Genomic DNA, 27805 nt, shown 5'->3' with positions numbered 1-27805 from the left:
AGCATCCCATATGGGTGCCCGTTCAAGTCCTGGCTGCTCCACTTCTGATCCAGCTTCCCTGCTAATGGCCTGGGAAAGCAGCAGAAGATGGCCTAAGTACTTGGGCTCCTGTACCCATGTGGGAGACCCAGAAGAAGCTCCTGGATCCTGGCTTCGGATCAGCCCAGCTCCAGCCATTGTGGCCATTTGGGAAATGAACCAGTAGATAGAAGACCTTGCTCTGTGTTTCCCTCTCTCTGTCTGTAACTCTGCCCCTAAAATAAATTAATTAAAAAAAAAGAAAGAAAGAAAGAAAAGGAGAGGAAAAGAAAAAAGAAAAACCATAAACTTCTGTCCACTCTCTCTCTGGAACCTTCCCAATGTCCAGACCTTTTCTTTCTCCATATGTTTTACCATTCTCCAGACAGCAGGCTATGTCCTGGAGTAGATTCAGCTTAATCTAAAACTTAGTTCCTGATGAGGCCTCCTCACATGTGTAATTTGTCTTCACCCTCACCCAGAGACAGTAGCCCTCTTTTCCCATGTGACACAAAGCTGCTTTCACTTAGCAGAAGATCTGATAGAGCTCAGCATCCATTTCTGGCCCAGTCCCATACCCCATATTTGTTGTTTTCAACACCTTGCTCCTATACAGACAGGAATCAGAAGGGTGGTGCCGAAACCCGGGAACTCGAACCAGACGCGTAACATTGCACGACTGGAGAGGCAAGGTCCAGAACTTCACACGGGAGACGGGTCGACGTCGAGGAAGGGTATGTTAGAAGAATTTCTCCTGGTTATTATCATTTTTGCCTTCTCTCTTATCATTGTTTTAATACTCGCTGTTATAGTTCTAAAGTTGTGTGCGGCCCAGAGTAAAAGGAAACAGTGCCTTTTAGAATTATAGATATGGGTACTACCAATAGTCATAAAAGTGAAAATTTCGTGGATCCCATACAAGCATTGTTAAAAGAAAGGGGATTAAAAATTTCCACAAAAACAATAAAGACGATTTTAGAAGATATAGACAGAAAAGCCCCTTGGTTTGTTTACACTGGAAATATTAATTTGAAATGTTGGGAAAAATTAGGAAAGGATTTGGAGCAGGCTAAAGAAAAGGGGTCGCTTAGGGCAGGAACCCTTCCGTTTTGGAAATTGGTACATTCCTGCTTACAAACTGGTAAAAATGTGGAAATTATCAAACAAGGGAGAAGAGCACTAGCTGACCAGCAGGATAGTTGGTCGGAACAAAGTATTACAGAGGAGAGGGAACATACCAAAAGAAAAGGCAAGGTAAAAGATGAGAGATCTCGCAAGGAAATGAAGAAAATTTTGAGCTCAAAAAAAGAAAAACCTTCAGCACCTTTGTACCCCGCCTTAAGTGAGTTTGAGGATCTTAGATTGGCAGAAGAGGAGCAGTATGAAAAAAATTTGGATGATGATTTCACTGAGACTAAGGAACAGGGCACAGATAATAAAGTTCAGGCTGCTAGCGTGCGCCCTCCCCCTTATGTTATGCACAGTAAAGGCAGCCATTTTATTAAAAGGGAAACATGGGCCCAATTGGCATCAGCCTTCCCGGTATTTGAGGAACAACAGACTCAACGCCGATTTCATGAGCCTATACCATATAAACAGTTAAAAGATCTAGTGGAGGCCGCTCGCCAATTTGGTCCCAATGCCGCCTATACTTTAACTTTGTTAGGACGATTAACCACTAATGCTATGACACCTTCAGATTGGTTTGAGATTGCACGAGGCAGCCTCAGCACGGGACAATATCTCGATTACAGATCCATTGTTGTCGATGCTGCACATACACAGGCTAGACAAAATGTGCGGGATGGTCAGCCGCATTGGACAACAGATATGCTTTTAGGACAAGGACAATGGGCGGCTGATCAAACTCGCTACCCCCTTGAAGTATACAGACAGATTAATGACATATATCTCAGGGCTTGGAAGACTTTACCCAAAAGAGGTGAGGTCTCGGGGAATTTAACAAAAATTATTCAAGGGTCCAATGAGCCTTTTTCAGAGTTTGTGGGTAGAATGATGGAAGCAGCGGGAAAAATTTTTGGGGACGTGGAGAGTTCAATGCCCTTAATTCAGCAGCTTATATATGAGCAAGCTACTAAAGATTACAAACGAGCCATAACTCCATGGAAAGGAAAAGGGCTAGAAGCCTGGTTAAAGGCATGTAGGGAAATTGGGGGACCATTAACTAATGCTGGGCTTGCTGCTGCTATTTTAACTGCAACAAAACGTAATAACAATAATGGTGCATGTTTTAAGTGTGGGAAAATTGGTCATTTTAAGAAAAATTGTAAAGAACAAAAGGAGCATAACAATCCTGTGCGACAAATACCTGGCACTTGTCCCAGATGCAAAAAGGGGAAGCATTGGGCTAATGAATGTAGGTCAGTAAAAGACATTAACGGACAACCCCTCGAGACGATAGAAAAGGAGTCAAAAAACGGATATCGGGGCCCCCGTCCCCAGGGCCCGAAAGCATATGGGGCACTACAGGAACCTTCCATGCAGCCACCCCCGAAGTCCGCAGAGCAACAGCGGGCTCCGCAGGGCTGGACCTCCGTGCCACCTCCGGCTTGGTATTAACACAGAGCATGGAAGTACAGATAATAGATACAGACATGCAGGGCCCATTAGAAAAGAATACCGCAGGATTAATCATTGGACGATCATCATCAACGCTACGAGGGTTAATTGTTTTACCAGGAGTAATTGATCCTGACTATGAGGGTGTTATTAAGGTAATGTGCTACTCCCCTTTTGAAATAATTTCCATTTCCCCTGGTGATCTCGTAGCACAACTTCTGATACTGCAATCAGGTCATGAAAAATACCCCGCCCAGTCACATGCCCGCGGCGCATCTGGTTTTGGATCTACAGAAATTGATCTCGCATGTCTAAGCATGGAATTAGATAACCAACCAATGTTACAGATAGAGGTGGAGGGTAAACATTTTTCAGGCTTAGTGGATACAGGAGCAGATCGTAGCGTTATGAGTAAACAATTTTGGCCAAAGGGATGGCCTTTGCAGCATGCCTCTCAAGACTTGGTAGGACTGGGATATCGACAGGCTCCAGAAATAAGTTCTAAGGAACTCCACTGGACAGTCGATAAACAACAAGGCACCTTTCGTCCCTTTGTGGTAGATTTACCTATAAATTTATGGGGTAGGGATATACAAACCCAGATGAAACTCATATTGACTAATGAGTATTCGCAGACTAACAAAAATATCATGGCAAGACAAGGATATATGCCCAATAAAGGGTTAGGAAAAAATCTTCAGGGTATATCAGAACCGGTGGAGTTAGTTCAAAAAACAGACCGCAAAGGCGTGGGTTTTTCCTAGGGGCCACTGAGGAAAAACTATTACGTATTCCCTGGAATACAAATAAGGCAGTGTGGGTGCCCCAGTGGCCCCTCAGTCATAAAAAACTCGCCGCCGCTAGAGAACTTGTGCAAGAGCAGCTGATGTTAGAACATATAGAGCCCTCAGTATCGCCCTGGAATACTCCAATTTTTGTCATAAAGAAAAAATCAGACAAATGGAGGCTTTTGCATGATCTGCGAGCAGTCAATAGACAGATGCAATTGATGGGACCAGTACAGAGAGGACTGCCTCTTCTGTCTTCCCTTCCAAAGGGCTGGCCTATGCTAGTGGTAGACATTAAGGATTGTTTCTTTTCCATACCTTTGCATTCTTTAGATCGAGAGCGATTTGCTTTTACTCTCCCTTCAGAGAATCATAAAATGCCTGACGCAAGGTATCAATGGAAAGTGTTGCCTCAAGGCATGGCTAATAGCCCTACTCTTTACCAATTATATGTTAATCAGGCTATCGCACCAGTGCAAAAACAGTTTTCACAAGTCCGTATCATTCATTATATGGACGACATTCTTATCACAGCTCATTCACAGCAATTAGTAGATAAGGCCTTTGCATTGCTTTCCTCCTGCCTTAACGCATATGGTCTTTCTATTGCCCCAGAAAAAATACAACAATCTGATGTGGTGCAATTTTTAGGAGCAAAAATTACTACAACTTCCATTCGGCCACAGAAGCTCTGCATTAGCACTCAAAACCTATGCACACTAAATGATTTTCAAAAACTGCTAGGGGACATAAATTGGCTACGTGGATATTTACCGCTGACCCGAAACGACCTGCAGCCTTTGTTCTCTATTCTGGAGGGCAATCCAGATATTGCCTCTCCTCGTCAACTTACTCCTGAGGGCGTTAAAGCTTTGCAACTCGTAGAAAAGGCCATTAGTAAAGCCCAACTATGTAGGTTCGATCCGTCTAAAAAATTACTACTATGCATTCTTGCTACGCCCACTACACCTACTGGAGTGGTGTGGCAAAATGCTCCTTTATGGTGGATACATGGTAATTCAGCGGGTGTAAGAACGTTGCGGTATTATCCTAAATTAGTAGCTCATTATGCTCTTCTGGGTCTCAAGTTTTGCACAATGCATTTTGGTAAACATCCTGATGAGCTGATTGTGCCTTATACTCAGATACAAATTGAGACTCTTGCCGGTACCACTAATGTTTGGCCTATTGTTCTAACTGCCTTCTCAGGTGTAATTAATAATCACTTGCCAGCGGACAAATTATTAACTTTTGTGCAGCGAAATTTAGTTTACTTTCCTAAACTTACAAAGAGCAAACCCATTCCCGCTGCGACAACTATTTACACTGATGGTTCCAAGACTGGTCGTGGAGCGTATGCCACAACTGATTCGGAGCCTGTGATTCTTTATTTTCGCCCTAACGCCCCTCAAGTGGTAGAGTACTTAGTGGTATTGACAGTATTTCGCACATTTTCAGATAAACCCATTAATATTATCTCAGATTCCCAATATGTGGTAAATGCTGTCCGTTCACTAGAAGTTGTAGCTCATATACAGTCGCATAGCACGGTAGCCCCGATATTTCGACAAATCCAGCAAGCTATCCTGGTTAGACGTATGCCCTTTTTCATTGGCCATATAAGAGCTCATTCTGGCCTCCCTGGACCTATGAGTAAAACTAATGCCAAGGTAGATATTGCAACCCGTAATAGTGTCTTTGTATCTCTGACTTCTGTTGACCTAGCAAAAAACTTTCATGCCTCTTATCATGTTCCAGCTAATACGCTACGCTTGCGCTTTCATATCTCCAGAGAACAAGCTCGGCAAATTGTAAAGGCCTGTCCAGATTGTGCAATATTCCTCCATCCGCCACATTCTGGTGTTAATCCTAGGGGACTAAAACCTTTATCCTTATGGCAAATGGATGTTACACACATCCCAAAATTCGGTAGACAAAAATACGTACATGTCTCAGTGGACACATATTCTGGTGTCATTCATGCCACTTCCTTGTCTGGGGAACGTGTAGCACAGGTAAAACTTCATTGTCTGGAGGCTTGGGCAGCTTGGGGAAAGCCTGCCCTCATAAAAACTGACAATGGGCCCGCTTATACTTCAAAAGGCTTCGCTACCTTTATGTCACAAATGCAAGTAGCTCATAAAACTGGCCTACCGTATAATCCTCAAGGCCAAGGCATTGTGGAGCGCGCTAATCGCTCCCTAAAAGAAACATTGCAAAGACAAAAAGGGGGAATTGCACTCCATGCAACCCCCAGAGAACGCCTCGCTATTGCATTATACACTCTCAATTTCTTACATTTTAATACAGAGAATGAATCAGCGGCTATGAGGCATACAAAAAATCCTGTACAAACTAGCCAAAAGGTCATGTGGAAAGATGTACTAGATAACAAATGGTATGGCCCGGATCCTGTGATACAGAGATCCAGGGGAGCAATCTGTGTTTTTCCGCAGGAACGACCAGACCCGATCTGGATTCCAGAAAGACTGACAAGGAGAGTGACAGATAAGAAAGAAGAGGAACGACAAGAGAACACGAGGCATGATAATGAAACGTCTGACATGGATACTGATGGGACTATGGTTGACATTTCCCATGACGATATCAAAGAATGTGACCCTGTGGGCCATTGCGAGAACATGGCCAATACCTAAGCCAGTGTTCTCTAGTGATAAGATGTTTCCTCAATTGTATACTAGAGACTGTCAGTTAGAAATACCGTGCAAAACACCACAAAATATGCGACAAATGCGATATAATGCTACTAATGTTACCCTCTATAATAGCTTGTGTTTTTCTATGAACTCGCAGAGTCCCTGTATACAGATTCTTTCATATAACCTTAGTTGGATATATGATCCCTTTAAATATCTAAATCCTGACCTCTCGATCCCAATGTTGCTCGAGGCCCTTACAAAGATTGCTCTAGGGAGCACAAATGGAACAGGAGGAGGAGGTAATAGCACCGTGACTAATGTCACTACACTCCTGATCACAGCCAACATAACAGTCCCTTTTTTAATACAGACAGGAACCAATTCCAGTGCTTCATGGAACATATCTAGACCTGTACCAAAGTGCATCACTCGGGAATTCAGCTATCCCCCGCGATTTGGTGATTGCACAGAAAGTGTAGAAACCCAAGAACCGTATAAATTTTCTCCTAAATTCAAATTATATCAGAAACCCAAAGCGGGCAATCCTTTAGCCTCCTGGGTATTGTGAAATAGACGTGGAGCTAGTATAAATTTGTCCCCTTTGGCAAGGCTTGATTCTATTAATATAAGCCTCTATAATGCTAGTGGCAGTTATAACATAACTAGTCACGTACTCAGTAACCTTACATCACATTCTTTGCATAATATGAGCCTCCTGTCTAGTCATGTTTGTGTCGATCCTCCCTTTATTTTTCTTTTGACAGATAAACAAGATAATGGGACGATAATAGAATGTGCAGGAAATGATACATGCTATTTAACCCAGTGTTGGAATGGAACTCAGAAAACTATGGTAGTAATGCATGTACCTACCTATGTTCCTATACCAGTAGTGACTGACCCAGAGAAATTTCCTCTAGCAGTCTTGTTTCGACAGCCACGGGACTTTGGGATTATAGCCATTGTAACCGCAATTGTCGCCTCTGCCGCAGCAGCTGTTACGGCGGGAGTGGCCATGGCTTCCACTGTCCAAACTGTGCAGACTATTAATGACGTCGTAAAAAGATCATCAGATGCTCTATTTGTCCAGGAACGCATAAATGATCATCTGGCTTCAGGGGTGCTACTATTAAACGCATGGACTTGCTGCAAGCAGCTATGGAAGATCTTTTTGAAGTCACCAGCCTAGGTTGCGTTCAGAGACTGCACCATATGTGTGTTACGCCATATCCAGCCTCTCTAAATGAGTCAAGAAAACTTGGGTCTTATCTATCAGGGAACTGGTCTATGGAATTTGGGGAACTTCAGCAAAATCTTACTATCATGATTTTGCAGCTGAATGAAACTAGAGCATCTGTTGTCACTCTGAAAGGGTTTTCTAATTATATATTACAGGGGTTACAATGGTTCAAAGAATGGGTGGGGGTTGGATTGTTCGGAGCTGTATTACTATTAGGGCTGTTGTGTACTCTTTTTGTTCTTTTCCAATTAGTACGGAGCCGCAAGCGCGAAAAAATTGCTCTCCTGCAAGCAATGGCCGCAATTAAGGCAGGCAGTTCCCCCGCGGTTTGGCTCAGCATGTTTAAAGAAGCTTAAAAGAATGTCCTTGCACTCAGGGGCCATAGTGCCATTGCACCTGATAGGAATTCTTTTCATCTGGGATATTGCCTTAGCACTCCGAGAGCTTTTGCTCATTGCACCGAAATAGGAGTGTCCCTGAGCACAGGCGCCCCTTGATCGGCCAGCACATCATGAGGTGAAGGCCTGATCGGGGATAAGACCTCATTTGCTGTAAAAAACAAAAAAGGGGGAACTGTGGGAGGCTTGTAAGGCAAGGTGCCTACGTGCTGAAGTAAAGATTGCTTTCATGCCTACGTGCTGGAGTAAAAGGTTGTTTATGCGATCTCCCAGGAGCCTTAGATAAGTGTCTGTGTGAAGACACTGATGTTTAACAAGGCCAGTTTCTAGCAAGGCTTGTTTATTCTGAAGCTCCCTGCTTTTATGGGTTTATTGTACTGCTCTTTCGCTATGTTTAGACTTAAGATAATGTTTAACTATGTACTGGGACAGGGGATGGGTTTAGACTTAAGATAATGTATGACTATGTACTGGGACAGGGGATGGATATATAAGCAGTGGAAGAAATGTGTTTAGTGCCTCTCCGCCTACATCTGTATTGACAACCGAGTGGCGTCTCAATAAACCGTGATTGAAGAAGGATCTTCGTGCCTTTAATTCTGTGCCTTGCTGGTCAAGGCTCGCCGCAGAAGGGTACAGGAGAATGGTGTTACTCTTGAGTAGTTATAAATGTGCTTTCGGCGGAGCAGCATAAATAAAAGAGACACAGCCAAGGGAGAGGTTGTATATTTAAAATTCCTCCCCTTCATTTTCTTCTTCAAATGAATCAGTCCCCACTTCTTCATAATCCTTCTCCAGGGCAGCCAGATCCTCCCTGGCCTCGGAAAATTCTCCTTCTTCCATCCCCTCTCCAACATACCAATGTACAAAGGCCCGCTTGGCATACATTAGGTCGAATTTATGGTCAAGGCGGGCCCAAGCCTCTGCAATTGCCGTGGTGTTACTCAACATGCAGACAGCCCTCTGGACTTTGGCCAGGTCCCCTCCTGGCACCACTGTGGGAGGCTGGTAGTTGATGCCCACCTGGGAACCAGAAAGAGGAAGATATATGTCATCCAAAGAACAACTCATGGCAGCAGCATATTGGTCACCAGGTGTAGCAGCAAGACATGGTCATGGTATGGGACTGGGACCGCTGGGTGGAACATGGACAGAGAGAACTGGGAAGTTGGAGACACGGAGGTAAGTTGAACGCTGAAGAAAGTAAAAGCAAGTGGGGTTTAGTACAGAAGATTCAGAGGAAGTTCTGGGGGATCTAAAGACTCTGCAAAGGAGAAAAAATAGGAGAATAGAGCTGATGAGAAAGAAAAATATAGGTGGAGAGTTGTAAGTAGACAAAGGAGAGCAATGAATGAGATTAAGTGGGTAGTGTCCAGTACATGTTTATCTCTAAATGGGAAATATATTCCTTTTTAGAGGAAATCAGTTTCTGAACTCGAAGCTATTTTTCCTACATTGTCATCTGAAGTTCCACTTTAGCTATTTAGTAAGAAAATTTACAGAGGTTTCTCTGCAAAAGGGTGAAAGGTTGTTTGAAAGCTATAGGGATATTCCAGAGCAATCAATAAAGACCTGAAAGGTATCTGGAAAACGGATTCCTTACTGGTAGTATGTCAGAGTCTCCAAGTCGACCCCAGCCCTATCCTAATGTAGGGCTACTTTCCTAGAAATCTCTCTTCTCCCCACACATATATCCCAAACCAGAGCCAATACTTTACTTCCAGCTATTTTTGCAACCACCCGTGGTATATAACAGGTGCTCAGTAAACTTTTGAATTATTAAAGACATGACTTGGGGGCAGTTATGATGAATGATATGACAGTTACCTAACAAAAGGCTTTGGAAACACAGGACACAGTGGTCAAGTAGTTCACATGCAGAGAGCCAGACTGCATACTCTGCCAATCCAACTCAAAGGGTGGCTTCTAACATTCAACATTCACTGCTCTTGGAGCTCAGGGGCTTCCCCAGCTGTTCTGTATCTCCCCTACTACTGATCCTCAAAGTCTGGTACTTTCCAGACTGTGAACACCCAACCTGAGACAGGCCACTAGACTTCCTCAGTTTCTGCCTACTCCTGGTTAATAATAATGGAAAATGGCAGGACTTCCAAACACCAGTGATTCCCATCATATAATACAATTATTTCATTGTTACTGCAAATGAAGATTTACAGGATATTTAATTCTTCAAGAAAAACTGGGAGATACATATTTTGTTAGAGGAGGGAATTATACTTCTTTCACAACTTGAGTAATTTGGTCAATTCTAAGGTTAAAATGACCACATAATGATGATGTACCTGAAGTATAAAATATCCACTAAAATCAACCTCAGGCAGCCTGAGCTGAAAAGGAAACCACAAAAGCACTGATTCAGGCCAGGACCAAATCATTTACTTATTCTTCAATTTAAAAAAAAAATCAAAGATGATTAACCAATTAAAAATAGTACCAAGCTCCACTTCGGCACACATTCCCATGGACTTACTCCTAAGGGTAAAGCTAAAAACTCATCATGGGACTCCAAATCCATTAAGTAGAGTGGTTCTAAAGCCATCTTATATACTAAAGTGAACATATTAAGTGTAATTGATCATATAGATAGGAATAAGTGTCAAAGGAATCACATAAATAGGACCAGTGTCTGGTAATAACAATAGATAGAATTAAAAAGGAGAGAATGTTCCAACATGGGAAACAGTCCACAACAGCAGACTCATAGAATGACAAACACCCTAAACAGCACTCTGACCTAAGAATAAGCCCTTAAGGCATTCGGATCAAGCTGAAAAGCCCATGACAGCATTTCAGGCATGGGAAGCCAAGACATCATGGCAAAAAATGATCTATAGGAAGGATCTCTGTGAGTGAGATCCCAGTGGAAAGAAGGGGCCATCAAAGAAGGAGGTACCTTTCTCTGAAGGGAGGAGAAAACTTCCTCTTTGTTTATAGCCCTGTCTAGATATTGACAGAGTTTGTGGACTCAAAAGGCCTCTCTTGGCAGCTCATGTCATGGGCCTCAGGTGACCACTGATGTCATAAATCAGAGTGTCAATTGTTAAAACATCAGGAGTCATTGTGCACTTACTTCCCATGTAAGACCTCTGTCCTTAAAGAGTTGTACTATGAGAATTAACTGTAAAATTTGTTCTCAAACAGTACTCTATACTTTGCATATGTGTGTGGGTACAAATTATTAAAATATTTACTTAGTATAGAGTCGGTGTTCTGTATATAAAGATAATTAAAAATGAACCTTAATGAAAAATGGCATGGGAGAGGGAGTACGCAGTGGGATGGGTGTGGGGGTGGGAGGGTGGGTATGGAGGGGGGGAACTGCTATATTCCTAAAGCTATACCTATGAAATTTGTATTCATTAAATAAATGTTTTCTAAAAAAAAAAAAAGTACAAAACTCAAACATTTTCTAAAATGGCTTCAGCAATATTTGTGTCTCAACCAAAGGTGAGTGAAATTAATGTTACCTAAATCCCTCGCCTCATATCATTGCAACAAATCTGAAGCTCCTATGCAATTGTATGTATCTTAGTCCAAAATATCATTCTCTCTTATCCTTGGCAATCTCCCTTCCCTTTCCTTCTCTTCCCTAAGGCATCACTACTCACCTTGAAACCTGTGGGGCACCAGTCTACAAACTGGATGGTCCTCTTTGTCTTGATGGCAGCAATAGCGACGTTCACATCCTTGGGCACCACGTCCCCCCGGTAGAGCATGCAGCAGGCCATGTACTTGCCATGTCTTGGGTCGCACTTCACCATCTGGCTGTTGGGCTCAAAGCAGGAGCTGGTTATTTCAGCCACAGAGAGCTGTTCATGATATGCTTTCTCAGCAGAGATGATGGGAGCATAGGTAACCAGTGGAAAGTGGATGCGGGGGTAGGGCACCAAGTTGGTCTGGAATTCAGTGAGGTCCACATTGAGGGCCCCATCAAAGCGGAGAGAGGCAGTGATTGAGGACACAATCTGGCTGATGAGGCGGTTGAGGTTGGTATAAGTAGGGCGCTCAATGTCTAGGTTCCTGCGGCAGATGTCATAAATGGCTTCATTATCCACCATGAAAGCACAATCTGAATGTTCCAGTGTAGTGTGGGTGGTCAGGATGGAGTTGTAGGGCTCAACCACTGCAGTTGAGACCTGGGGGGCTGGGTAGATAGCAAACTCTAGCTTGGACTTCTTGCCATAATCAAGGGAGAGACGTTCCATCAGCAGAGAGGTAAAGCCAGAGCCAGTGCCTCCACCAAAACTGTGGAAGATCAGGAAGCCTTGCAAGCCAGAGCAAGCATCTGTCTGGGAAGAGTAGAACATGAGAAGAAACTATGAAGCCAGGCAAGCCCACTCTGTGAGCCCTATCCTATCCCTCAACACTTTTTGTGAGTGAAATCCTAACACCTGAAGGAATAAGGAAACACAAAAGCAGTTATTTTGATGTTGGGAACAATAGCTAAAACATAGGGTGACAAACCACACATGCACAAGCCCCCAGGTACATCAGGAATGAAAGGTTCAGAACCACAGGGATTAGTGACTTGGTCCTTTGAGAGCTCCAACTGGCCCACCTCCCTTCTCTTCTCATACGATTTTGTGGGAAATGTTGATCTACACTTCTGGACCCAACTTTGGAAGGTGACTCAGTGCTCACTTCGGCAGCACATATACTAAAATTGGTAGCTGACTAGTGGTACCAATTTCTTTTCTTTCTTTTTTTAAAGATTTACTTATTTCTTTGAAAGTCAAAGAGACAGAGAGGTCTTCCATCTGCGGGTTCATTCCCCTAAGATGGCCATAATGGTCAGAGCTGTGCTGATCCAAAGCCAGGAGCCAAGAGCTTCTTCCAGGTCTCCCATGCAGGTACAGGGGTCCAAGGACTTGGGCCATCATCTACTGCTTTCCCAGGCCATAGAAGAGAGCTGGATTGGAAGTGGAGCAGCCAGGACTCAAATTGGCCCCCATATGGGATGCCGGCACTACAGGCAGTGGCTTTACTATGCCACAGCGCCTGCCCCCAAGGTACCAATTTCAAAATTAAAAATGGAGTCAGGAAACCTAAAGGGTCTAAACAATTTTTATTATCTACTGAAATTTTATAGCCATGTATGTTTATGGCATTCAAGGTATAGTTATAGTTACCATTTTTTACTTTTATGTTCATTTTATTTGAAAGATAGAGAGACAGAGACACCTCTTGAGATGCCTAACATCTCATCTCATTCCATCAGGAGTACCTGAGTTCAAGTCCCAGCTCCCCTCCTAATTCCAGCTTCCTCTTAATGTACACCCTAGGAGGCAGCAGGTGATGGCTGAGGTACTTGGGTCCCTGCCATCCAAGTGGTGAAACACAGATTAAATTTCAAGCTCCTGGCTTCAGGCTGGCTCAGCCTCAGCTGTTGCAGGCACTTGAGGAGTGAACCAGTAGATGGAAGATTTCTGTCTGTATATCTTTCTCTGTCTGCCTTTCAAATAAAATGAAAAGAAAAATGTTTTAAAAGCAGAGGTATGAATACATGTGTTCACCAAGCCTGTGTCCTGGTCAATGCTTACCAGCTTCCGTATGCGGTCCAGCACCAGATCGATGCTCTCCTTGCCCACTGTATAGTGACCCCGGGCATAGTTGTTAGCTGCATCCTCCTTTCCTGTGATCAGCTGCTCAGGATGGAAGAGCTGACGGTAGGTTCCTGCCCGAACCTCATCTGCCAGGAGAGGAGGGACCCTTAAATCTTACCACCTGGTTTCCAGGGAGAAGCCCTCCTGGTTAGCATACCACATGATACTCCTCTGTTGTCCCTGAGTGTGAAACTATAATGAAGTGAAACCAGACAACCCTATGAGAAACTGGCAAAAGGCTAAGAAAATTCCACCAACAGAGACAGAGGCTGGGATTCAAGCAGGCAATGAGAAGCCAACTGCTCTGCTAGCTAGAACTTTAAAATGCCTTGGGTTTACAAAGCTTACCCAACAACAAATGATAGTCTCTCCTTCCACCTTGACCCCCTCATTGGCTACCATTTGTTTTTTCTCTCATGCTACAAAGTTATACTTTATGCCAATAATTGATAATTTTACTTGCATTAAAATGTTCTAGGGACACAGAGAAAGATTCAGGGTGACCTGCCCAGATCCTTGGCCCTACCAGGAACTGTCACTTCCTTCACCGACATCTCAAGGCAACAATAATATATGTCAAACACCGAGTGAATCCCAGCATAACTTTTAAGCATAGCTATGCTCAGGTCTTCAGGAGCCCTAGAGAGGTTTTCAAGGGAGTTCTAACCTCCAAAGCGCCCCACAAAGTGGACACAGGGAAGGCTGAATTTAATCAGCCCTATCTCCATCTTCCCTCTATTTCATGATTCCTGTACTCCCCCTTGTCCAGAGAACTCAGCCATCTGTGCAGTGGCCTGGGAAGGCCACCTGAATTTTTTGCTTCTGTACAAAGTATCCAGGGGGTGGAATACCTGTGTGTGGTCTTTTGCCCCTAGAAATCAGTGATCAGGCCTCACAGATTTTTGCCCAGACATCTCTGTGGAATTTGTCTACCCACTGCTAGAGGACCCAGCTTTGAAGCTGACTGAGAGGAAGTGGCACTACTGAGCAGCAAGATACAACAAGTAGGAACTCCTCTTTGTTTCCCTAAATCTGAACGAAGTTCATTCTAGAACTATAGCAACCCCTGGTTGTGAACGAATGCACCTGCTGTTATATAATTTTGTAAATAAGATACTTCAAAGGTAATACCAGACCTGTAAGGACAGTCTGAAATTATTACAGAATCAGAAGCCTATGCTTTGGGAAACTGTCTTATTTGGGGGCTTCTTACAATTTCCCAAATAATTTGGTTTTTATTTTTCTTAGTATTTACTAACAATCTTCTATTTCAGTCTTTTAGTAGGCATAAGGGATTTAAATAGAGGGCATTTTATTTTACAAAGATTAGTTCAGACCCTTGTTCCCTATTATAAGATTCCCCAAGACAGTGGAGACCCAAGGAGCTGGCAGCACTCATGCGTACTGCTGGGCTCTAGCTAAGTCACCCTATCGTTCATTGAAGATGCTGCCTCCTTAGTTACTGCAGGCCAAGGCCTCCAGTGCCAAGTTATTTTCTGCAGAGATCTCAGTCCATACTCACCTACCACAGTTGGCTCCAGATCTACCATGACAGCCCGGGGTACATGCTTCCCATTGCCAGTCTCACTGAAAAAGGTGGTGAAGGAGTCATCATCGTTGATCTTGCTGGCCTGAGTGCCAAAGGTGCCATCTGCCTGGATGCCATGCTCTAGGCAGAAGAGCTCCCAGCAGGCATTACCAATCTGAACTCCTGCTTGGCCCACGTGGACTGATATGCATTCCCTCTGTGGAGGAGAATAGCACCAAGGTTAGAGAGCCCTAGGCCCCTGGCAATGGACTGAAGGACCACATCTGAGAACTAGGCATTCAACTTACAAGAAAGCCATTCCTCCAGCCAGGCGTCCTTGTAACATGATGGTATCTGAAGTTTCAATTGCTGGGCACCACTACACCTAGACCAAAACTTGGTTCCAAAGAAGACAGCTGTTTTGTGTTTTTTTTTTCTGGAGGTCACTTTCCAGGGTTAATCTTTTTTACAGGAAAATGAAAAAAAAAAAAAAAAAAAAAGAGGGCAGGGACCAGCATGTGGTATTGCAGGTAAAGCCACTGCCTGCCATGCTGGCAGCCCACATGGACTGGTTTGTGTCCTGGCTGCTCCATTTACAATACAATGCAGAAGATGGCTCAAGTGTTGGGGATCCTGCCACCCACATGGGAGCCCTGGATGAAGCTCCCAGCTCCTGCTTTCCACCTGGCCCAGATCTGGCCATTGCAACCATCTGCAGAGTGAACCAGGAGGTGGAATGTTCTCTCTCTCTTTCTCTCTCTCTCTCTCCTTGTCAAAATAAATAAATCTTTAAAAAAAAGAGGGCATATGTGGAGATGACATAATGAAATAAGGGCCTAATTCCAAACCATAAGGCTCCTGTACTGATGAAGAAAGCCAAAGGAAGAACAAATGATAACAGCAGGAAAATCCTTGAACTAGCACATGCAGTGGCAGCATATACATGTGTTCCTAAACCCTGACTTCCAAAGACATCACGCATACACAGAGTCGGAACATCATGGAAGAGATGAACACTTGTGGGCCAAACATGTTCTGGAAGTCTGTATCATGGGTGTCATTAGTGCTATCGTTACAAAGTAGAAATAAGAAAGGATTGAAACACCATCCAGGAAATGGCTGGTGGGTTAGGATCAGGCCCTTCTTGAATGCTAAGAAATTGGAAAATCTAACCTGCTCCCTTGCCTGTGTCAGGCCATGTGTTAAATACAACTAACTTTTAGAGTGTTCTCTATGAAGCACAATTACCTGATTGGTCCTAGTATTGAGAGTTTAAGATGAGGGGAAGGGTGTGTCTGTGTGTGTGAGAGAGAGACAGAAAAAGAGAGAGAGAGAGAGAATAGAAACCCACATGATGTTTTGCTGGAAGATGGACGCATCACCCACACCCACACCCTGGCTGCAGCAGGGAACTGACCCACATAAGGTGGCTCCATGCCTATGATGCCTGGCCAGAGCCCAGCAGGGAAGCATGTGCTGGTCTGTGGGTTTCTATTCTTATCCATGACCTGACCTGGCATTTTCCATCTCCAGGTAACACAAGCCAGCAGCAGAGCCTCCAGAGAACATGGCTGGGCATGGAAACAAGCAGAGTCCACCTCAAAGTACAGAATTTCTGGAAACTTGGAGGATCTTCTGGGCATGACGAGCAGAGCAGCTCACTGAGCAACATTTCTAAGAGCCAGAGTTGTCAGGACTACTCTTACACCTGTCTCTGTGCTAGGTCTGAGTGACACACAGCTTTTACCTTTGGGAAAGATGGACCACAGGTCTCTACAGCAGCCAGTATGTAACACAGGCCTGCACAGTCTGGTGGGGGCGGGAGGAAGGGTGCTCCCTGAGTGTCCAGAGAAAGGCTTCCCTCACAAAGCTGCTTACCCAGGGTTCAAATCTCACCTTCTCAAATTACTTCTTACTTGCTAGGATGTGTGTGTGACCCTGGCTGAGTTACTCAGCCTTCTCTTATCTGAAAATCATAAGTTAACCATGATTGTTCCTGTTGCCTTTACCAATATCATTTTCATTATGACATCACCTTGCACACTTTTGTCTCCGCCTGAAAGAAGTATGTATGGGAAAGGTTAGATCTCAGGCCCCCATTCCTTTGTCCTTTATCATAGGGTCTCTGCTCTGCCTCCATCAGAGGACCAAATTCAAGCTTAAGAGGAGCAGTGTTCACGCAGAAACCAGCCCACATTGGCACATCTTCAACCCAGGACACAGCCTCAAATTTAGCAAGCAACTGTGGCTTCCTAGGGATGTGTCTGAAACTGAGGGGATGTTAAGGGGCCTGAAAAGAGCCTGATCTTATATGTTCTCCGTCTAGGTGACAGTCTCCTCTGTGGTCCTGACCTTCAACTTTCTGAACCTTGTGCCCCCTCATCACCACCATATCCCAACTATCCCCCTAGCCCTATCTACAGTGCTGCTGTGTCTCCAATCTGACCGTCGGAGCCCCCTTCTGGAGCACTCTGGTTCTTTCCATAGAGGATGTAGTGATATTTTGGGAAAATCAAATATCATAGGAGAAAGGGCAAAGAGCCTTGGGGACCTGAAACTGCCAGTGATGGCAATGTTTTCAGCCTCTTTTGATGACCTTTTTAGTCTCATACTAACAAATTTGTCAATCTTCACAGACTAAATCAAGTTCTCCCTCCCTCTCCCACTCTCACCCCCCACACACATACACACATACACCCCTCTTAGGAATAAAACAAAATTTGTATAAAATAGACAAGTATAACATAGACCCAGAAATGACTGACAGGTTCACAGGTGTTCCCAAAAGTCAAAAATAGCTATACCAATCAAGATAAAAGGAAGTTCTCTCAATGCCATTTCCCACTAATAGGAGCCAAAGTTCCTTGGAGAAATGTGGGCTTCTAGGCCTGATACAAAGAAAACACAAGATGAGCCAGGAACATCTTAGAGTACCAGAAATCACAGAAGCTAACCAAGGCTGGGATAAAGTCCAAGCCACTGCCAGAGACAAGATAATCCAAGCACCAAAAAGAGTAATGACAGTATTTAATTGAAATAGGACGTATATAAAAAATTCACAACTCCTTACCGTTATTAAAAAGGAAAAATCTCAGAGAAAAACTCATTGTCCCTACCCAAAGAGCCCTGATAATTAGGAAAATTTCCTTTTCTTTTTCTTTTTTTAAAAGACTTACTTATTTACTTGAAAGGCAGAATTACAGAGACAGAGAGACAGATCTTCTATCCACTGGTTCACTCCTAACATGGTTGCAGTAGCTGGGGCTGGGCCAAGCTGAAGCCAGGGTCCAAGAGCTTCTTCCAGGTCTCCCACACGGGTGCAGAGGCCCAATCTCTTGGGCCATCCTCTGCTGATTTCCCAGGTATATTAACAGGGAGCTGGATCAGAAGTGAAGCAGCCAGGACAAGAACTGGTGCCAGCACCTGCTATGCCACACAACACAGGCCCCAGAAATTTCCTTTTTCTTAGCAGAAGAATGCTCACCAATGTTGAAGTAATGACAGATTATGAAATACAGTTTCCAACCACAAAAGTGATTTGAACACAGATATCAACACCATTAGGTGAAAGGCTGATGGGGAACTAGACATTTACATAGAGCCAAAGAATCATTGTTACTTCCAGTCACAAGGTGACTGGTGACAAGGGTCAGCAGCCTAACACTGATCCATCTTAACCACCACTAATAGTGACCCAACCAGACATTAAGGGCAATAGAACATGTAGAACACCACCCATAAGGAATTCTTGTCAAAAATACTCAGCCTTGGAGTGGGTACTTAGCCTAGCAGTTAGACACCTTCATCCTACACTGGAGTATCTGAGATTGATTCCAGGTTCTGGCTTCCTGCTAATGCACACCCAGGGCAGCAGTGATGATGGCTCAAGGAGTTGGGTTTTTCCCACCCAGGTCAGAGACCTGATCTTAGTTCCTGGCTCCTGGCCCAGTCCCAGCCCAGCACCCATCACTGCAGGCATTTGGAAAGTAAACCAGCAAATGGGGTCTCTTTCCATCCATCTCTCAAAAAAAAAAAAAAAAATCAGCCTTAATCTACTAAACTTGTAGATTTAGCTTCTTCGTCACAGGAAACATACAGATCAAAGAGACAAGTCAAGTCACATGAGGAAACAAAATAAATCCAGAAGATGGAACATTCTACAGGGAAACTTCATCCAGCTTTTTTTTTTTTTTTTTTTTTTTTTTTTTTTTTTTTTTTTTTTGACAGGCAGAGTGGACAGTGAGAGAGAGACAGAGAGAAAGGTCTTCCTTTTTGCCGTTGGTTCACCCTCCAATGGCCGCCGCGGTAGGCGCGCTGCAGCCGGCGCACCACGCTGATCCGATGGCAGGAGCCAGGTGCTACTCCTGGTCTCCCATGGGGTGCAGGGCCCAAGCACTTGGGCCATCCTCCACTGCACTCCCTGGCCACAGCAGAGAGCTGGCCTGGAAGAGGGGCAACCGGGACAGGATCGGTGCCCCAACCGGGACTAGAACCCTGGGTGCCAGCGCCACAAGGCGGAGGATTAGCCTAGTGAGCCGCGGCGCCAGCCTCATCCAGCTTTTTTAATTCATGAAAAGTAAAGGTGGTGAAGGAGACTATTCCATATCAAAAGAAAATTTAAGAAGTGTAACAACCATGTATAGTATGTGAATTTAGAATTCTGCCTTGACCAAATCAAAATATTTGGGGGACAAATTGATGAATTTTATTAGGCATGGTAAGAAAAATGTGGATAACTATGAAAATATCCTTGTTTGCTAGTGTTGTAGCTGAAAAATTAAGGCATAAAATGTCATGATGTATGCACTTTAAAATACTTTAACAAAGACAGGAAGTAAAGTAAAAATAGGAAAAAATAATTCTTAGTGTGTCCAGATGATAGCTATAAGGGTGGCATCATACCACTTTTAGTGGTATAATAGTACATCCTACTAAAAATTAAAAAAGGAAACAGAAAAGTAGGAGTAGGGTCATCATTCACTTAGCTGCCTTATTATGAGATGGTATGGGTTCTCCCTGCTCCATTTCATATAATCATTTGAGAGGGAAAACAGGATTTTAAAGTTCATTGAATGGGGGCCAGCATTGTGAGGTAGTGGGTAAAGCCACCACCTATGATGCCAGCATCCCATATGGAGGCTGGTTCAAGACCCCAATGCTCCACCTCTGATCCAGTTCCCTGCTAATGCACCTGGGAAAGCAGTGGAAGATAGCTCAAGTGCTTAGGGCCCTGCACCCAAATGGGAGACTTAGAAGAAGTTCTGGGCTCCAGGTTTTGGCCTGCCTAGCCCAAGTCATTGCAGCCATTTGGGGATTGAACCAGCAGAAGATACTTCTCTGTGTGTGTGTGTGTGTGTCTCTGTCTCTCCCTCTTTCTCCATAACTCTGCTTTTCAAATAAATAAATAAATCTTTTTAACATAAATAACTAAAGTTAATTTAAGGGAGTGGTCATTTGGCCCAGCAAGACATTACTTAGAATACTTGCATCCCATATCAGAGTAATTTTCAAGTACCAGCTCTGCTTCCAATTCTACCTGTTGCAATGATGACTCAAGTAGTTGGACCCCTACCCACCCACATGAGAGACCCAGACTGAGTTCCTGGCTCCTGATTTCAGCATGGTGCAGCTCTAGCCATTGCAGGTATTGGATGAATGAAACAACAAATGAGAGATGACTCTCCAATATTGCAGAGTCTGGGTTCAAGTCCTGGCTCCACTCCTGATTCCAGCTTCCTGCTAATACACACCCTGGGAGGCAGCAGGGTATCTGTTGTGGGTATCTGGGGAGTGAACCAATGGGTGAAAATCCTTTGTGTGTGTGTGTGTGTGTGTGCCATTCAAACTAATTAAAGTTACATGAAAAAAAAAATCAGAGGTAAAATTTGAAGGTAGATGAGTGTTCAGAGTTCTTTGATGTGCATACATTCTCAGCACTCTGCCGGGCCTCTCACAACTGCTCCTTCAGGGCACACAAAGTTATCCAAAGCTCTTCCATGGACTTCCCCCAGCTCAGGCACTGAGCTAACCTACTCCAGCCACTCTGCTTGGTCACTAGCCCCGTCTCTGCCTGCCAGCTCTACACAGACAAGCAGCACAGAGCAGACTCAGTGCTGATGCTCTTGGGGGCCAGTTCTGAAGCCCAGGAAAGGCCATCCATCTGTCATAACTAGCTCAGAACATTCAAGATACCAGAGCTGGACTGGCCTCTTGAATAACCTAGTATGATTCTTTCTCCATTATTTTACAGATGAAAAGCTGAAGTTCAGAGAGGTAAAGGGACAGATTCGGTATTTCACAGCTTTGCAGCAAAAGAGCCTGAACTAGAACCCAGGCCTTCTGACTCCAGCTTGGGTTCTTTCCTTTACACCACACAACCTCCTGCCTCACTTTCACTCTGAACATTCAAGGCACTGGGGTGTAGCTTACATCTACATCAGTGCAAGCCTGATAGTGAGAGCAATACCAGGTATACACATGGAGACTTCAAAAAGTTCAGAGAAAAACAGAAGCAGGCTGCAACTTGGGACATTCACATCCCATAGTGGAGTGTCTGGGTTCGAGTCCCAGCTCTACTTCAGACTGTAGTTTGTTGCTAATGACAACTTTGGAGACAGAAAGCAATGGCCAAAGTACTTGAGTCCCTGCCACCATATGGGAGTTCTGGGCTTGATTGAGTTCTGGGCTCTTGGCTTTTGCCCGACCCAGCCCTAGCCGCTGTGAGTATTTGAGGAGTAAACAAGTAGATCGAAGATCTCTATCTGTCTATATCTCTATCTCTTTCTTTCCCTTTCAAATAAATAACATTTTTTTAAATTTATTTTGGTGCCCCCAAAAATTCTGAAATCCACATGGTTTTTTTAATAATATGGCCCCTTATTTAGCAAAACTCCAAAGGAAAAAATCTCCAGAGCAGAGAATTGAGAAAGTTTGTGGTGGCTTCTTGGAAAATGGGCCACACTTCCTTGACAGACTCAACAGTCTGTTTCCCAGGGACAGTGTGTACAGCTGGGGGTGGGGACAAGGGTCATCTGTGGCTATTTAAGTCAGATGTTTGCTCCAAACTCATATTTCAGACTCCTTTCTTCAGCTGATCGGAGCTCATTCCTTCACTCACACACTATTTCTCTCTCTCTCTCTTGTTTCTATTTTGAATCTGGGTTTGTACAGCTCAGAGAAATTCCATTGTGCTTGGTCCCTGACAGGCAGGAAGGCTTCCTGGTGTGCTACTGGAGCCCCTCTGCCCAAAAATCCAGAGTGAAATTAAAGGAGATGGAGAGACCTAGAAGTTCCTTTCCTCAAAAAAGGATGATACCCTGTTCACACAGATCTAGTACTGAGAAGACTACAAAAGTTACCCACTCTGTTCATTCCTACAACAAATACTTCTTGTGGGGGTTATGTGCAAGAAGGCACTGAACAGCACTGGGCGAACTCCTACTCATCCCTTCAGGTTTCAAGTGAAATGTCACTCCCTCCAGGAAGTCCAAAACATAACAGCACAGGGCCCCAGCGATGTGCTCCCCCAGGGCCCTCCATCTCTATCATTGAATTCATCTCACCATATTCCAGATGCCCTCAAGTTTCCTGCCTCTTTCACACTGCTCCTAAGTCCACCTCAAGAACCCAAGCTAGGTGTTCTTTTCCTGTAACCTTCGTATGCACTGCCACTCTTCTTGTTAAATGGACCGCAAGCCCCTTCAGGGAGGTTTTTCATTCTAGTCAAGTCTACCTTTATTGAGTACTTGCTACATTCAAGCACTGTGCTCAGGAACAGGGGATTCAGTTAGTAAAACAGGGGACCCTTGCTCTCCAAAGCTCACTCTCCATTAAGGAGGTCAGGAAACTGAAGAAGTAACTGGAATTCTAGAACTTTTCAGCCCTTCCTTTTATGATTCCATGGCAAGACCCTTCCTTATTTCAATCACATTCTTTTCATTTTAATATTAGCCATTTCCTTTTGCTTTATTCTCAGAGGGCTAAGATCAGGTAATTATTATTCTGAGCACAAGAAGGCTCTGAATCATTTCTAAATATCACAAAACAGTCAAACTGTCATATTATCTGTAAAGGGAATGCACACAGGCCAGCAGTGCATGCCATGTGAAAACCTGAGACCCATCTACACTCCCCTGATCATCCATGCATCCAAATGCCACATAGTTGTTTGCAGAAAGCATATTATTACACAGAATTATTTCTAGTTGTCCGGCTAGAATAATAAATCACATATATTTTAGGACCTAGGTCAGGGATAGCAAGTGGAACATGGATCCAGTCTTAGGGAGGGATAATTAAAGCAAGAACAAATGTGATTCATCAAAGATTGAATTATCACTGCTCTGAAGCCTTCAATTAGAGCATATTTGGAATCTCAGAACAAAGAATAGACAGCAAGCCAGAAACAGCAAGAGCAAAGAGTTGACCTAAATTAACATTAGTGAAGTGAAGGTGGCTCAGGAGAGGGGCTCAGATTGCTCAGGCTGACATGAGACCAACATTAGGAAACTGCAGGGGGGTTTGGTAACATCAGCACAAGGGACCCTGTGATGTCAAAAGTTCCTGGGTCATGGGGCATGGGGGCATTGTAACATAGCAGGTTAAGTCGCCACCTGGAACACAGCATCCCATTATCAGAGCTTGAGTTCTGGCTGCTCTGCTTCCAATCCACCTCCCCATTAATGTAGCTGGGAAAGCAGTGGAGAATGTCCAAGTACTTGGGCCCCTGCTACCCGCGTGGGAGACCCAATGGATTTCCAGGCTCCTAGTTTTGGCCAGGGGATGCTGCCATTTGGGGAGTGAACCCGCAATAGAAGTTCTCTTTTTGTGTTTTTCCCTAAAGTAAGTAAAATAAAATAAATCTTTAAAAAAAGAAAGAAAAGTTCCTTGGGCTTTAACCGACACTGTGGGCAAATGCAGGAAAGACAGTAAAGGAGGAATGTACTCTGTGCCCACTCCACTCTCCCATTTTCTTTTTTTTTTTTTAATTATTTTAAATTTATTTATTTATTTTTTATTATTAAACTTTTATTTAATGAATATAAATTTCCAAAGTACAGCTTATGGGTTACAATGGCTTCCCTCCTCCCAAAACTTCCCTCCCACCCACAACCCTCCCCTTTCCTGCTCCCTCTCCCCTTCCAATCACATCAAGAATTATTTTCAATTCTCTTTATATACAGAAGATCAGTTCAGTATATATTAGGTAAAGATTTCAACAGTTTGCCGCCATATAGCAACACATAGTGAAAAAAATACTGTTGGAGTACTAGTTATAGCATTAAATAAGAGTGCACAGCACATTAAAGACAGAGATCCTACATATTATTTTTTTTTAAAATTAATTAATTTTCTATGCCATTTCCAATTTAACACCAGGTTTTTTTTTTTCATTTCCAATTATCTTTATATACAGAAGATCAGTTCAGTATATAATTAGTAAAGATCTCATCAGTTTGTACCCATGCAGAAACACAAAGTGTAAAAATACTGTTTCAGTACTAGTTATAGCATCTAAGTCAAGTATTTTCATCTGATGAGATCTTCACTCTCCCATTTTCTTCTCCAGCTCATTGTCTGGAAGAAATTCTAACAGGGAGACAGGCAAAATGCCAGCCACAAAGGTCACAGACAGGGCCATCACGGTGGAAAAACAGTGTTGATCCACTTCCTCACGCTGAGAACATCCCCCCACCCATCCCTATTCATTATTCTTTGCTCCTCAAAAATTATTTTTCACTTTCATGGTCACTCAGGAGCGCCTTCAGAAAGGACATTCAGCACTGGCATTAACACCCCTACTGTAGTCCCCCAGCTCTGCAAGGGCCAGACCTGAATCAGGAAGGTCCCCATCAAAACTCACCAGCTCTTTCTCAGTTACCCAGCAGATTTGCCCCCAGCCATTGCGCTGTTAACCAAGGGAAACGCTGTTGATCAAGGTTCCCCTGCTCAGAGGGGAACCTCTGAGAACCCAACACTTAGTGATGGGAAGGGAAGATGTGGCAGTGACCTCTAGCCCCTTGAGGACCCTGCACAGTGCTCTCGGATCAGAATGTATGCACTGACCCTGCAAAGCTGTCATGCCTCCTGCACTGGGCAGACTGTCAAAGGACTGCAGACACAGCAGTGTCATCCTTGCCCCCGGAACACTCTTCCTTCACACACAGAAGGAAGGGAGATAGGATCTCTGGTGCCATTTGATGCCAATCCCCATCTGAACTAGTGCTACCAATCCAAAAGAAATAGATTTTAAAGAGGCTGTGTTACAGATATCCTCACCTCCCCATAAACGCCAGAAATGTTCTCTGTGCCCTGGTATCTCTGACGTGGGCTTGGCTTGGGGCACTTGGCCAGTGCTCTCCATATCACTTCCCAAAAAAGGTGCCTGAGTCTCAGTACCCAGGAGAGTTGCTTACCAGAAGGACATTGGGAGCAGACAAGAATGCTCAGTTATAGGATCAGCCTGCTGATCTGGTACTGTCCTGTAGTTAAGAACAGAGGCTTTGGAAGGAAGAGGTTGTCAGTTCAAGTTCCTACTCAGCTTCTTACCAGCCTTGACTTTAGGCTCCAGGATTGAAATGCTAAAGGAAATTGGTGGTATGGTGTAGTGGGTGACTGCAGAGAAGGGGGGGAAATTCATACAGAAAAATGCTCATCTGCCTAGGAACCAGAGGAATGCATTTTAGAATATGCATAAGGATTAGTTAGGTATTTCTTATCCAGGACCTCAGAAATGCCAATCGAATTCTCCTTAACACCAGGGAAACCTCCCCCAATCCCTGTGGGGGAACACGGAACACAAGGGCCAACTGTCTGTAACAACATGCTGCAGGAGGAAGTACAGTCACTTCAGAGGGATGGATTGTTGAGGGCAAGGCTTATAGCTGTATCACTCTAGGCTCTTAGGACTAAGTCAAAGGTTCTGTGAATGGGAAATGTTCAATAAAAGATGTTTGCCCCTCAAGGCAGTACTGGGCACATAAATAAGTTTTCTAAGTAGAACTTACTACATACAATTCAGTGTTTCATAATAAATAAAAGATACTTCCTTTCCAAAATATTAAACCATGGGTTTTTGAAATTTTTAGGCACATTTCTAAATTCTTAAGCACATTTAAGGTAAGACTTTTCTGTTTCAGTGTTTGATTTACCAGATATTTTCTGAATCCTAACTATTGAACACACTGAGGTTTGCTCAGAGGGCTGGATTATGACTCTTGGTTTCCCTGCTGTAAGCTTCCTTTAGGCTCCACTCTGAGAGTCAGTATGACATTCAGATAAAAATTACTACATGCAACAGAAGACCCTTTGAACACTATAAAGTACTAGCTACACACTAGATACAATAAATACCAAACATCAGTTCCTGAGTATGCAGCCTAGGATTTGCATCAAATAATGGAGTGGGGAAGAAATGAGAGGAAGCTGGTCAGAAATTGGCAATTGTTGAAATCGGATGACACATACATGACTTTCATGCCACTAACTCTCCTTCTGTACATGCTTGAAATTCTTTATAAGAAAAAGTTTTAAAAAATAAAATCTATCTAGAGCCCCGGAAAGTTGAACTATAACCCAACCCCCCTTCACTTAGTAGATAAGAAAAACCAGTCCAGAGAGGTTACATGACCCTTTTTAAGTCACACAATTAGCTGCAGAGCCAGGAGCCAAACTTCTGAACCCTCATCTTGGCTCTTTCCACACCCAGAGCATCAGGCAGAAATCGGTTCCTCTGGCCACTCCCCCAAATGCTTCAAGCTCCCAGGTGTGCCTGAGAGTATGCTTGGAGAGGGAGGGTACTGGACAGACCTGGAGCCAGAAGCACAGCTAGGGCTCAGCCAGAGGTCCAAGGACTTTCTGAAATATCAGTAGTCGGGAGAAGAGGGCTTTTGCCCCGCCTGTTCTATCACTGACACCTGGAGCAAGGAGTGCCAGAGAACCTGACCTTGGCTGTTGAGATAGGCTGTTCTGCCCCCACCCTCCACCAACCTTTCCAACTGCCCTCCCCACTGCTGAAATGTCAGGACTCTGGAAGATTCCTGGGTTTCCAAGCGTTCTGGGAGGGGTATTTTAGTCCCCTTCCCCCGGGTGGTACGGGGGACAGGAGGAGGAGACTCTGTAAAGTGGTACTGCAAGCTAGGGGGAAGGGGCCTCTCCGGCAAATAAGATCTGCTCTAGGAACAGAGATGGGGGGAGGAGGAGCCTCTCAGAGACCCTTAAGCCAGAGTTAGAAACACAACCAGAAGTTGGAGGTCCCCTGGCCTCGGGGGCCGGGGGGGGGGGGGGGGTGTCAAGCAGGGGAGTTGGCACCAGCGCCAGGTACCCGGGAAGCTACTAGCCGCGCTGGAGCTGTGGGGGCCGCAAACCCAAGCAGATGGTCCCGGGGAAGCAGAGAACGACCCCGGAAAGGAGGCTGGGAGAAGACTGTGAAGTCCTGGGTCCTCTGTCACATTTGGGGACCTTACCTTACCACTCCCCAGCCCCAGCCCCAGCCCAGATCACCTTTCCGGAACACTGAAGTTTCCCTTTTCTTCCGACTGGGGTCCGCAAGCTGCTCACTGAGGATCACTCAGAATCTCACTCGCTCAGCCCGGGTTCCCTCACCTGCGTGCGCAAATCTCTCTTCCTGGTCTATTTTCCTCATTGACAAAAGGTACTGGCACCAGGTGACCTCTGCCCAACGGCGCGGACCCTTCGACCCTGAGCTGACTCCCCCCAGGAGGCTTCCAGCTCTGCGAATTCAAAACGCAGGATCTGTCTGCCCCCCGGTCTAGGCAGGTGCCCCCAGACCCCGGGCCCCGGCGCCCGCCCCGATTAGGCTCACCATAGCGGCCGCTCTCCTCGCCCGCTCGCCTCCCCGCTGGGCCTGCCCGCCCCAAGTGCTCCAGTACCGCTGCCTCCGCTGTTGTGACACTAGGCGGGAGGGGGGCTGGGGACGCACTCGCCGGGCAGGCAGCTGCCCTGCAGCAT

General features: G+C 44.6%; 2 protein-coding genes across 2 annotated transcripts in view; both read right to left on the bottom strand.

Moving 5' to 3' along the window:
- Positions 1–8394: 8394 nt before the first annotated feature.
- Positions 8395–27753, bottom strand: TUBA8 (tubulin alpha 8). The gene is made up of 5 exons (XM_062194471.1): positions 27660–27753; positions 14831–15053; positions 13246–13394; positions 11314–11994; positions 8395–8707 (listed from the first exon to the last, which is right to left on the bottom strand). The coding sequence occupies exons 1-5, from the start codon at positions 27660–27662 to the stop codon at positions 8414–8416; spliced, it is 1350 nt and encodes a 449-aa protein (XP_062050455.1). The 5' UTR covers positions 27663–27753; the 3' UTR covers positions 8395–8413.
- The window catches only part of PEX26 (peroxisomal biogenesis factor 26), a 55184-nt gene continuing 42358 nt past the window's right edge, over positions 14980–27805 (bottom strand). The window contains exon 7 of the mRNA XM_062194474.1: positions 14980–15053. The gene's annotated coding sequence lies outside the window, so the exon portion shown is untranslated. The remainder of the gene's footprint in view (positions 15054–27805) is intronic.

Source organism: Lepus europaeus, chromosome 6 (assembly GCF_033115175.1).
Source record: "Lepus europaeus isolate LE1 chromosome 6, mLepTim1.pri, whole genome shotgun sequence".
In the NCBI taxonomy this organism is placed as follows: domain Eukaryota; kingdom Metazoa; phylum Chordata; class Mammalia; order Lagomorpha; family Leporidae; genus Lepus; species Lepus europaeus.
This window is presented reverse-complemented; position numbering and strand designations above follow the sequence as displayed.

What these genes read in the sequence shown, in the direction of transcription:
- TUBA8 (XM_062194471.1), bottom strand. An exon ending in TCTGGAGCCAACTGTGGTAG is followed by an intron (nt 13,395 to 14,830) that starts GTGAGTATGGAC and finishes CTCTCCTGGCAG; the next exon opens with ATGAGGTTCGGGCAGGAACC. An exon ending in GGTGCCCCACAGGTTTCAAG is followed by an intron (nt 8,708 to 11,313) that starts GTGAGTAGTGAT and finishes TCTGGTTCCCAG; the next exon opens with GTGGGCATCAACTACCAGCC.